General features: G+C 34.8%; 1 protein-coding gene across 2 annotated transcripts in view; it reads right to left on the bottom strand.

Moving 5' to 3' along the window:
- LOC127656503 (tyrosine-protein phosphatase non-receptor type 6-like) overlaps positions 1 to 13,392 on the bottom strand; it is a 51,892-nt gene that overhangs the window by 33,900 nt on the left and 4,600 nt on the right. Inside the window, exons 1-4 of one of the 2 annotated variants that reach the window (XM_052144882.1) lie at positions 12,347 to 12,454; positions 12,041 to 12,069; positions 11,012 to 11,134; positions 4,966 to 5,160 (exon numbers count right to left, since the gene is read on the bottom strand). In XM_052144882.1, coding sequence (XP_052000842.1) covers positions 4,966 to 5,160; positions 11,012 to 11,134; positions 12,041 to 12,048 — 326 coding nt within the window. In that variant the 5' untranslated portion in view covers positions 12,049 to 12,069; positions 12,347 to 12,454. Of the gene's footprint in view, positions 1 to 4,965; positions 5,161 to 11,011; positions 11,135 to 12,040; positions 12,070 to 12,346; positions 12,455 to 13,392 lie in introns of those variants that run through there. The other variant, XM_052144883.1, reaches the window with a different exon arrangement.

Genomic DNA, 13,392 nt, shown 5'->3' with positions numbered 1-13,392 from the left:
AATATAAAATAAAATTTATGATAAAACTTGATTTGAATACTAAGGAAATACATTTAAGCAAATGGTGAAATAATAGCGCAAACTTTAGCCAGCTACATTTAGTTAATGCTGATTCTGAAGTTCACTGCCCCAGGCTAAAATTATCTACAGAGACTGAGTGGTAATAACCTTGTTATAGAGCTGTTATACATATCTTATTAAACATTATGCCAGTTAGAATCGCTAGAGCATAGCAGCATGCAGGATTACAATGAATAATTATAAGATTCTTGTAATTAATTCACTTGTTTCATACAATCAGGCTTCTTTTGAGTTTGAATTAGGCTGATAATGTTATATCTGTTCCTATCAATTATCTGATTGTGTGTTTAATATTATTTTGTGTGCATTCCAAATGTATATATTGTACTGTGTAAGTGTCATTGCAAATTCTCTTCAAACTTAGCATTATAACATGAGTCTGTTCTCCATAAGTAACTAGGGATAGTTCACACAAAAAAGAAAATTCTCTAATAGTTTTCTCACCCTCTTGCCGTCCCAGATGTGTACGACTTTCTTTCTTATGCAGAGCACAAGCGAAGGTCTGTGGGTCCATACAAAGCAAGTGAATGGTGGCCAAAACTTTTAAGGTCCAAAAAGCAGCAGAAAAGTAATCTAAATGACTCTATTTGATAAATCCATGTCTATGAAAGCAATATGATATGTGTGGGTGAGAAACAGATCAATATTTAAGTAATTTTGTACTATAAATCTCCACTTTCACTTCCACATTCTTCATTTCTTCTTTTCTTTTTTAAACAAGAACTTAAATATTGATCTTTTTCTTAACCACACCTATCGCATGGCTTCTGAAGATATGGATTTAACTACTGAATGTGTATGGATTACTTTTATGCTGCCTTTATATTTTTTTTGAACCTTCAAAGTTCTGGCCACCATTCACTTATATAAATTGTATCTGGTATGGCATGAGGATGAGTAAATTATGACAGAATTTTCATTTTTGGGTGAACCATCCCTTTCAGCATACAAAGACCACAAACTCATTAAAAATGTAAAACAGTGTAATTTTATATTTTATGTGCTGTGTGTATGTATTCTGTATCTCTGGTGAGTGTGTACTACTAACATTTGTAAGACAATTATGTTTGAACATAATTTCAAATTCTGCTCTATTCAGTCAAAAAACAAGACCAGTGTCTCAAAGTTATTCATTTACTGTTACTAAACTTGAACTGGCTTATCTCTCATTTTATGGAAAGAAAAAGCATTTTTTTTCTTCATTACAATTCAATCTGCTGAAGATCAGCCGATTAGAGGCAACGAAGAGTGAAAACGTTTTAAAGCTCAAATAAATCAAGATTTGTACATGACATGAAATAAGAAATATTTTCATACTAACAAAGAAACATTTTTGACATGCATGAAATCACTGGCAACAGCTTTAACATCATATATGCAACTATTGTATGTTTTGTCTGAGATAAATTAATTCTTGCTCTTTAATTTCTCTGTAACACTTCACAGTAAGGTTGCAGACATCTGAGTTAACATAAACTAACTCTAAACAATACTTTTACAGCAATGATAATTCTTGGTTGACCTTCATTTTTGTTGACTATTTCTACATATACTCATACATTTTTAACATTCAAAGATGTATGTTAACATTTGTTAATGCATTATGAACTAACATGAACAATAATAAACAATAGTATATTTATAACTTTATACCAAGATTTCTTAATCTGTGATCATGTTGACTAAATAATTGTTCTGTGTTAATTATGATATGCACTAAATAATGTTAACATATACAACCTTATTGTAAAGTGAGAATGTCAAAAGTGCCGTTCTCTGTACCAAAAGTTAATAACATGACAAAGAAGAAAAGACCTTTGGAGAAGTTCACAAATGGCAAACATAGTAACAACATAAGAACTACATATTTTCAGTGCCTTTGAGTGCAAAGCGCTGGACTTGGCTGTGACCTGACTGACAGTCAGCAGTAGAAAGTTTGCATTTTTTGTCCGTTAAAAAAAGAGCACCCATCAAACAGCTCATCATGAGTATGACCAAAAACCAGTAAGAGATAGACAGAAGGGTGGAGGATAGATAGAGAAAGAGGAGGAGAGATGAAGGAAGGCCTAATTGGGTCTGGTCACTGTTTGCAAAAGTGGTAAATCTAAAGTTTCCAACCGCATAACAGAAAAGGAAGTCAGACACATGGCATAGGGAGGGGTAGAGTTTGTTTGTGATTCAAGGTGCTTTAAAATGAAACGATGAGCCATAAAAGATCAAAATGAATGTCCAAGTTTATCTGTGTTAATATGTTTGCATGCTTTTACTTACATGTGTTCTGTGCTAATATGTCCAAAAATAATACATTTAAATGCACCATATCCAGGAGTTTCAGTCAAAGATGTATGCTAATTCATTAATAGAATAGTTGTAACCATTTGAAAAGTGGTTTATCTTACGTTTATTGTTAGATAGGTCTTGCACTCAACGCAGATTTATTGTGACTGGACAGAAACATCATATAGTTAATGGTTTCCAATTAGGACCTATAATATTTTCTCTTTATTTTTACTATATGCAATTTTCATTGTTTATTTGCATCATAATTTAATTAAATATCAATAAATTATATTTCATTGAATAATAAAATAACCTTTCACACTCATGTTAGGTAGATCACCTTACCTGTGAAAATAATATATACTGTGTAATTCATGCAAATAGTTTGTTTCAAAAAGTGAGTAAATGAGGAAAAGGCTTAGATTTTTAAGTACATTTATTTTAGTAAGTCATTAAAAAAGTGAGTTTAAGTAAGTGCTGCTTTAGCACCATAAAGAGGATTTGTGCTTTGACAGTTAAAGAGAGAACAGAGAAAGGAGAGAGACAGACTGGGAGAAAAATATTAAATTTCATTTTAAAATACTCATAATCAGATCATAGTTACATAGTTTTTATCACACCAGTTCTTTATTCAAAATCAGCCTACAACTGATATAACTTTGGTAAGTCTTCGAGTGTTTTATAATTGGGGGTGGGTGGGGGGGTTGCAAAAATATGTCATACTAGCCACCAGCCATATTTACACACAAGATGTGATCCACACCTAACTGCCAAAACGATTGCATGAGTGTGATAAAGTTATTTTTAGTTTTGCAAATAATTTTTGTTCTCTTTTGTACTTATTTTGTACTCTAGTTTTGCAAATCATTTTTGAGAAAACATTGATTCACAAATATATCTGGTCTGATCTGCTACCACACATGGATGGCGTTTGTAATGTCAAAATTCCTGGAGAAATAACATATAGTTATTGTTATTACACAAAAAAAATCATACAAGTTCCCTTATTTTTATCTTATAACTAAGTTTTCTTTTATGCATTTGAGCAACATGATGCTAAAATGGTACAAGTTATCCTACTCAAATGCATGTGATGTCAAATAAACAAGAATTATGTCTAAAGTAATCCAAAAGCAATCCAAATGTGCAGATAACTAGATTTGATTACTCTAAAATGTATTTCAAAAGATTAGGTTACTGACTCATGTCACTTATCAGTACTAGATTACAGTTCAGAAGTAATCTACCCAGGATTGTTAAAGGCGCAAATGCCCCCACAATTTATTTATTTATTTTTTTTTAATCCCCTTTTCACCCCATTTTATGGAATACCCAACTCCCACTAAGTCCTCGAGGAGGTGCAGTTACTCACCTCAATCAGGGTGGTGGAGGACAAGTCACAGTTGTCTCTACTTCTGAGACAGTCAATCCACACATCTTATCACGTGGCTTGCTGTGCATGACCCCGCGGAGACTCGCAGCATGTGGAAGCTCATTTTTCTCTCCGTTATCCATGCACAATTTACCATGCACCCCATTGAGATCGAGAACTACTTAATCGCAACCACAAGGAGGTTACCCCATGTGATTCTACCCTCCCTAGCAACCGGGCCAATTTGGTTACTTAGGGGAACTGCGGAAGTCACTCAGCACACCCTGGATTTGAACTCGCAACTCCAGGGGTGGTAGTCAGCATCAGTACTCACTGAGCTACCCACAAATTCTGTTTTGAATACAATTTGCATAACGCAATTCATAAAATTGCAGATCGGTTTTGCAGCAGGCTACCTCAATCTGGCATACTTGCTGGGACTTTATAGCTTTGCTCCACCATTGTGATCCAGGCACCTGTATCAGCTCTTTAAAATACGGAAAGTGCAATCATCTAAACTGCACATCTGGATATATGCTTGGTTACAACACTCATCGCCATAAGTTCATAATCATTTGATAAACTACTGCTTCCATTATCACCAAAAATGTACACAAACATCTCTTTAAAATTTGCATAGAAAGGAGCCGGGTTTGCAATGAAAAGCATGACAAGTGCTCAATTTAAATACAGCACAGTGCTCTTTAAGCAAATTTAGCTTGGTTGAACCAGATAGCAAGTGGTTACTGAATAAGATGTAGGTTTTAGCACTGACAAATTGTACATAAATCTGTTATGTGAATTTGCCCGTGTTCCCATGCCTCAAAAAGAGCGTGGCAGGCCTGCTTTCACCACACTCTTACAACTTTGAAAGCTTCTGGGCTTCAATATGTTTTCTGATAAACGTTCATAGATGTCATAGGGACAAGAATCCCCCTTACAATGCCACCCAATATGACAAGACATCTGAAAGCAGATATACAGCCATGGCATATGAATGAGTCCTATATAGGTGAAATTCATCTTGAAGACCTGTAATGGTAATGATATCACGGAAACCCTTAACACAAAAGTCACTGGAATTATATAGTAAGTGACCATACTATATTGGTGATAATGTATGATTGTGCACCCACAATCAAATACAACAGCTTGTATTTCATACCTGCTTCAGTAAATTATATACATACACTCTGATATTTCCAGATTAGGGCTCAAACATGATGTCTTACCTCTCAGTGGTGGGGTCCGAGCTGTTTAAAGGGTATTTGAGCTCAATAATGGTTCCATCTTTATCCTGTAGAACTCCATGATCTGCAGTGTAGTATTCCACAAGCTCGGCCAACGTTGCAAACTTTTCCCCACCGTACAGGTCATAATAATCCCCTGTGTTCTGTATCCTGATGTGTGTGATCATATCCCCCACTCTGAGAGTAAGAGAAAGAAAGGGAGATTGAGGATGCATCATGCCAAGTAGCATTAAACTATTACTATTTATTAGAAATGAAAAGGAAGAGATGAACCGAACATGCCAACTGAAAATAATTAATCCAGAACCCTGTAAATAAATAATCAAAGTGAATTAGGATTTTCAGAGGCAAAATCCAAAACTACTGAAGCATTGACATCGAGACTAAATGTCAAGGAAATGGAGTCATTTGTGAAGTAACTTCATGCAGTGTGTAGAAACAATATGTGTGTAGTAATTGCTGAACTTGAATTCTTATTCGGAAGGGACAGATTACAATATACAAGATAATGATTATTCGGATCAATCCTGTTTTCCTTGGGCTTGAGCTTCTTAATTTAAATGTGTCCATAAAACTTAAAAATTTTAATGCCAGCAAGCATCTTTGGTTGTGTGATTTGGAACAAAGAAATATCATGCATAAACTGAATTTATCAAAAGTGATTTTACTCTGAATTTGAATATTATTAACATTAGTTTCATATTTTTTTATTTTTTTTTTTGTAATTACATTTTTTATTGATTAAAAAATACACAACAGAGAAAAACACAACACATACACAACGAATCAACATTTTACATTTAACCCCCACAAATATCCCTCCCCAATCACCAACCCCACCCAAACCACCAGCGAACACCCCTGTGTTCACATATAATAACACACACACTTAAATCAAATTTAAATATAAAATAAACATACATAATTAAACTAGACTTCTCTCTTCTCATCCCCTCCCTAAGAGTACCCTAAAAATGCTAAATAATTACCCCATTTCCTGACAAACATGTCCCCAATTGGGTGATTCTCGCGAAATTAGAAATATGAGGTGTCATGAAACATTTTGATGATAAAAGTAAATGCTATCAAAATAAGAAGGATACAGTTATAAACATCTCTTCATGTACTATTTTTGCACATGATTTCAAATTACATCATAAATACCAATTTTTTTTTCCATATTTAAGGGGAAATGTTTCATTACCGCAACGTGTCCATGACTGGATTTGTGTTCTTTGAGATGGAAATATTTATAATTAAAAAATATAAAAAATAAAAAGCTTCAGTGCATGTTATATTATAAAAATTTACAGTAAGAAACATGTGGTATTTGGTGATCATTGGTAAATGTAGTGACAATAATAAGGAATATAAACGTGTCCAAGACCAATTTTCTCATCCTCCGCAACAATTTTCAATCATTGTTTAAGTCCTCAAGGAACTAACATTTTCAAGAATTTTTTTGGAAGGGACATAATTGTCTGTGACACTCAAGATGGCTACCAGGTAAGCAGTTCTTATTTTTTCTCTCCAAATAAAAGTCATAGTACCTACACGACTTTTTAGTTCTCATTACTGAAACATGAGTTTGTGAAGTTTTAAAAAATGTTGCCTTTTAAAAAATGTTATTACTATATACCCCATTATGGTCTAAATATAAAAAGAGAGGGACATTTTAGCTAACCCTCATTTAGCTTCCACAATTAGCAAGAATGTTTAAGGTCGCTCATCCTCTGCAACACCATTATCATTCAGCGCAACAATTGAAGGCCTGTTGCGGTGGAGATACTCAATGTTTCGGTAATGAGAAAAAGACTTATGAAGGAGGGACGTGCACTATAACTCTTGCTCATTTCAATATAACTTGACATTTGCCTTAAACACTTCTTGAACAGATTGTGTAAACAAAATAGCTATTACAACCCCCCCAGCATAAATCGAGTTGCTGCTATTCAAGTTCTTCACATGAAATTATTCTCAGAAAAAGTATGTGTGGTTGAATGTCAGGACTAAAAGTGTTTTAGCTAAACTAAAATCTTTTTACAAGAGCACATGATGCTGTTACATTGAAAAAGTTCTCATGAACACATGATTATATGTTATACTAGAATGATAATATTTATACTAATGGTTGTATATTTGTTAGTACTACAGTGTAGGCTACATGACATGATTCTTTGAGCATAAGGTTGTAACTTGTATACACAACACTTGTTAACACAAGGCATGGTACTGTGATGATTACGATAAATGAGAAAATCAAACTCTGTTTATGAAATAAATATTCTTTTAAAAATTGTATGCGTTTTAAATATGTAAAATAGGGTTAGGCATCAAACCCCTTTGTCAACAGTGAATGTGTGAGCTAAATCTCATTTCCGAAACATTGATCCTCATTACCGAAATGGCATTTTCATTACCGCAACATGTATCTTTTTACAAATTAAGTAATAATTAGATAATCATATTTTGTTTTAAAATGCATATACATATTATACAACACTACTTATTTAAGGTCTGCTAAATAACAAATGTGTATGTTATCTTTTAGTAAAAAAATTAAATAAAAGAAATTGTAAATCATCACGTATGTTTCGGTAATGAGAGAAAATAAGGAAATTACAAAAAATAATAAATATGAAAAAGTAATCTCTCCAGAGTTTTACATAGCATGAGCATGAGCATGAGTAATAAGAGTCTACTTTAACATTAGCCAAAAATACACATTTTTAACCATATATTTAATGTAATGTCATGTTGCGGTAATGATAATTTTTTATGGACTTCATCTAAAAAATTTAAATAATTATATAGGAAATATTTTTTTAAATCTTCTAAAAATAATGGTTATAGTAAGTTCAGACCTTAATCTTATATGTGCAAAAAGAAAATTGGCTTTAAGGGCATTTTAAAAATTCTGATGCTGGACAACTTCTAAATCTGGATTTCGTGAGAAACACCCAATTATGCGTTCTATTTGCCACCTCCTCAAAAGCTGCCACCCTCCCCATCTCAGCACACCGCTCCGAAAATAATGCCACTCTGTCCGACTTCCAACCCCTTAAAATAATGTCTGCCAATCATGATACTGGTCAGAATAAAAAATTTTATATGTTTATCCCCCAAATTTATGACCCAAAATATAAAATATAAAGCCTGGGGCAAAGTAAAATTTGAGTGCCCAAAACGTCACACAAACAACTCTGAACCTTCAACCAAAATTCTTGGATATTAACTACCCCCCAACTTCTCCAGCTTCTGATTGGCATTGCCAGCAGGTGAGTGTATCTTTAAAACCAAGCCTATACAATCTATGTAAAATCTTGAATTGTATAAGGTGATCCCTTGCATCTCTAGTTGCAGACTTTTTTAGAATCCTAGCCCACACTTCCTCCTCCAATACCAAATTTAATCTTTCTCGCATCTCTTGAGAGAGGTTGAAGCTCCGTCCCCCAGACTCTAAATTAGCAGGGAGTAATACACAGATGACTCATGACAAATGACCTTTTCCAAAAGCAGTAATCACCTCTCCCAGAGTAGCTGCCTCTCTTGGGGGTGTGTGCTACTCCCAAAAACAATACAGAGCAGGTGGCGCGGCTATAAAACTGAGATCTGGGAATCCCAAAAAGTTGAACCAAATTCTCAAAAGATCTCAACACTCTCGTTTAGGTCACTGAGTGTAGTAACCCCCCTCACAATCCACTCTGTCCAGCAGAAACGGGACTTATTAATACATAATTTAGGGTTCTTCCTTTTGCTTGAGGCAACATTTAAATGAATGTCAGAATTAAACATTCTGGCCACTTTTGTCCATACTGATTGCAAATGCGAGATAACGGGGTGTGACTTAACTTCACTGATTAGTTTAATAGAAAGGCTTTGCAATGTCAAAATAGGGTCAAGAACTTGCTGTTCATTACAAAACCAGGGAGCTGCTTAATTTGCTTAATTTCCAGGTAGATGGGGATGACCTGCCGGCAGTCAGCACGGAAGGCGCGCTCCCCAGCCTGAGAGAACGAGGGAGGACTGTGGCAGGGCGGAGGGCGGGGCGGGGCCGGGTCGTGATCCTACACACCCGGTCCCGTATTAGGCTAATTATGCCTCCTTGAGGTTTAAAGGCTGACTGCAGAGGGCCGTGCGAGAGAGAGAGAACGTTAGCGGACATGTCCGTCATGTGTGTTTGTGTTGTCTTTTAAGTTTTCCATTAAACTATGATTTATATCGTCAAGCTGGTTCTCGCCTCCTCCTTGTCCATCCTTTAACTGTTTTACACACGTAAGTGTCTTTTAATGTCTCCAGAGCCCGAAGATATTTAATTCTTTGACATCTTGTCTTAATAGAACAGTTATGGAACAGGGTATATCGAATCAAAGGGGGGACATAGGACAATACAAAAGCAAATTATTTGCAGATATCAAAAGTAACCAAAGAGGTACAGTCATTTCTGTTTGTATAACCGCAATTATGAATAAACTGAACAGCAATTCTGCAAGTTGAGACAAGAATTTTCTGATTTTAAGCAAAATGCTTGAAAATACTCTACACAAGTTTATCCTGCCATTGACTTAAAGGAGCATATTAGGAGCATATTTAACAGAATAGAATAATAAAAATTTTTGATATGATACAACTGTCAGAAACGTTTGCACTTAATGTGCCACTTTTCAATTCATAACCTTTATCTTTGCCCGTTCAAATTAAGTACAGGAACACTTAACAGTCTATGCGTTATGTGACAATATCCAGGTCTCTAATTTCTGACTATCATAACCTGATAATCTACCTAATTGTGGCCTTATTATTTATGTTGTTCATCATTTAGCAGACATGTTTTTATACAAAGGGTATCACAGCAATAAATTGTACACATTTAATCAAGCGTGAGTCTCAGTCTCGAGTACACATTGTAAGTTTGGAGGGAATTTGGCAGTCTACATGTAAAATAAACAAATAAGGTATTGCAGTGCACTGAAATGCATCTAGATATATGTGAGTGTATTATTGCATTTTGAAAATTAACATCTGTTGACGGTAGGTGCATGTCAAATTAGTAAAATAACACTGTTAATTTAAAAAAAGAGAAAAATTAAAACCAAAAGGTTTATAAGAATATGTTATATTCATCTCTGTGGTGCTAACTCATTGAAAATATTTGTAAATTAATATACTTGGAATCGTAAGGTCAGAGAACTACAACCCACACAACATCTTTAAATAGCAATGTACAAATATATACATGCAGAACGAGAATAGCACCACAAGGCATTTGAGGGGTTTTTGTTGACAAGATTTGTTTTTGCCTCTTTATTAGACTTCTGTCCAATAATTGCCTGTTATCTATTGGAAAAACTTATCTATTAATTTGAAACATACATGCTCTGGAACATTTTCAAAACATGCTGGGATAACATGGATAATCAGGTTTTGCACAAACTTGTGGAGTCCATGCCAGCTCGAGTGCATGCTGTCATTAAACCATAAGGGGACATACCAAATACCAAAACAAAATCTGAAATTCATGTTACTTTTTCAATTCAACTTTTCCCTCCAATTGTTATGCTGGTAACATAATGTGTAATGAAAACAAACTGTGTTAAATAAGAAAAATGCACAATAGAAGGCAGGCTTTTGAACCCCACTGTAGATGTTTTCTAACGAATTGTAGAACTAAACGCAGACAGACAAATCAGAGGAACAAAGTACAATTTCAAACCAGACAAATACAGCTAAATCTAGTAAAAATCACTTTTTTCCATTGTCTTTGATAATTGGTGCAGATAGAAAGGGAAACAAATCTTAGAAAGTAAGTACTATAAGTTTTTATCTAAGCTGCAGTTATGAAGGACATCTCTGTATCACCAAATCAGAGCTCTTCCATCAGCAGACACAATCTTTTTCACTATCAATATTCCTCCTCTAAACGACATAGGCCTACAGCATGGCTAAGGTAGAAAATTAGTCAAGTTCAGCAGCATTTTCCAATATAATGATGGTCTCATATAATATGATCACACCAATAGTGCTGTACCTAACAGAGAGGGAGAAATCGCCCACATTCTTCTTGCTGGGTCGGGCCAAAAAGCTGCCATGGACACCTCGGGTCTTCAAAATAGTCTCTGCATCTATACCAGACAGATCTCTGTGGAACCACCTGTACAACACACAAACATATGTATGTTAGTGTCAGACACACTAGAGGTGGAAATAAAATAGACCCTTGCAAAATGGTTCCACATATATGCGCGTGGTACAACACGCTGGAAGATGGAATTAACGACTAAGTTCACGTTGTAGTGAATAACAAAATGTCAAACCAAACAAAGTGGTGTTTATTTTAACCAATGATAGATTTTAAAGCAAAGTTTACTCATAAAAAGAAAATTGCTAGGTTTTAGAATATAAATGGTTAGGTTTAATGATAAAACTATAGACATATTGTTTACAATTAAGACAAAAGAAATTTGGACACTTTCTGGTTTTAAAAATGTGTGGGACATATCCATACAGTAGTTAATGTGATGAACTACACTCTAGGACACCTGTGTGAGGATAACTTCTATCATTTTAAATTTGGTTTGTGTCCAGTTAACTTTTTAATTGGTCATTGTACGTTTAAAATACATAACCAACTACCTACCTACTGGCCAAATCTACATTGCTATTCAGCACTTTTTTAAATGAATTAGCTCTTTAATTTTGTCAAGTCTGGCATCATGTATGTATCTGTAAGTTCATAAGCACATGCAAAAACAAGTACACACTCTATAAACAGCTTTTCAGTAAAGGCCTAGTACGCAACTAACCACCATGCGTATTTGCAGAAATGGACACACACAAGTGCAGCCAGGCATGCATCAACATACACCTTGCACATTTGCAGTGGCATATAAGAATAACAGTAAAACAAGTGAAATAAAAATCCTTTTAAAAACACACACAGGCCTATTGCAAAACACACAGATGACAGTTTGCAGTAGACAACATAAGAAAAGCAAAACTAAAAAGGGGAAGATATGGAACAAGTGCGTGAAGTTCACAGGAGCCTGTCTCAACTTACCGAACCATCTTCCTTTTTCAAATGTTCCTCTTCCAGTCAAAGAAAAAAAAATTAATTAATATTTTTTATAGATATTAAACTGGCAGAAACAATTATCCAGAACAGTAATGTCCAGTATCCTCCCCTTAGTCTGTCTCTTTGTATACGGTCACTGTCATACGTCTACTCTCATCCTGAATGCTTTTACACCCCTCCCCTCATTTGCCTTTCTCTCTCTCTCTTCCTCTAAAACCAGTGCAATAACATGCCTCCAAATTACCAACTTCAAGCCATAATTATTTACCCTCTACCTGGCTTCATACCTACCCTGCCCTCTGTTCTTCTCTTTCTCTCTCGAAACATAAACAGTCTTTGCGGCGCTTTGAAGAGCAGGTTCTCCTGTCAGTGTATATAAGCCTTTACCCCTCCAATGTCCCTCCCTTTCTCACTCGGACTCTCTCACTCTCTCAAGCACCGTCACACTCCTTCCTTCCTTTTTGTGGCTTTTTCATAAAACAGTGAAAGCACCACAGTAAGAGAGGTAGAGAAAAGATACAGATAATTCAGATACAGATGAAAGACAGATTTCATTTTCTCAGGCACTCATCTAGCATGTGTGTTCCACTAGATATATTGAAGCGCCATCAGATAAACAACCAGCTTACCATAATAGTGCCTAATAAATTCAGACAGTGGCACACCAAACACTAATAGAGGAACTGCAGGATTTACATAATAATGATAGCAACAATGGAAAACGAATGACCCTCTCACAGCGTCCTGCTTCTGCGCTTACCACAATCTGCTTTCTTGATAAAATTTTACTAATACAGTATCTTTTCTAATCTTTACTAATATCTCTCTTCCTCATCATCTGATATCACAGGTTACGTGTCATTGAGTCTTACAGTTAAATTCCATTGTACAAGTGTTGCATACTTCCTTATTTACAGACCCCCCTCTGTCTCTCTCTCTCTCTCGCTCTCTCTCTCTCTCTCTCTCTCTCTCTCTCTCTCTCTCTCTCCCTCACACACACAAACACACAATGTATATTTAGCTAAATGGGCACATGCCATAGGCTTTTTTTAATAAAAACGAATTACGAACGCTATAGACTGACTAACCCTAATCTACACCCTATCCTTACACCTCAAAGAAAACTTTTAGCATTTTAGAATGACAAATATATATATATATATATATATATATATATATATATATATATATATATATATATATATATATATATATATATATATATATATATAAACAGTATGTGCTTAATTAATTTTATTTTTTTATATTTTTATAATGTCCCCAAAATGATGTTTGTAAGTTTTGAGAAACACTATAATAATACACATTATAATTAA

The sequence above is a fragment of the Xyrauchen texanus genome, chromosome 15 (genome assembly GCF_025860055.1).
Source record: "Xyrauchen texanus isolate HMW12.3.18 chromosome 15, RBS_HiC_50CHRs, whole genome shotgun sequence".
Lineage (NCBI taxonomy): Eukaryota > Metazoa > Chordata > Actinopteri > Cypriniformes > Catostomidae > Xyrauchen > Xyrauchen texanus.
The sequence above is the reverse complement of the archived record's forward strand: the minus strand, read 5'-3'. Positions and strand labels throughout refer to the sequence as shown.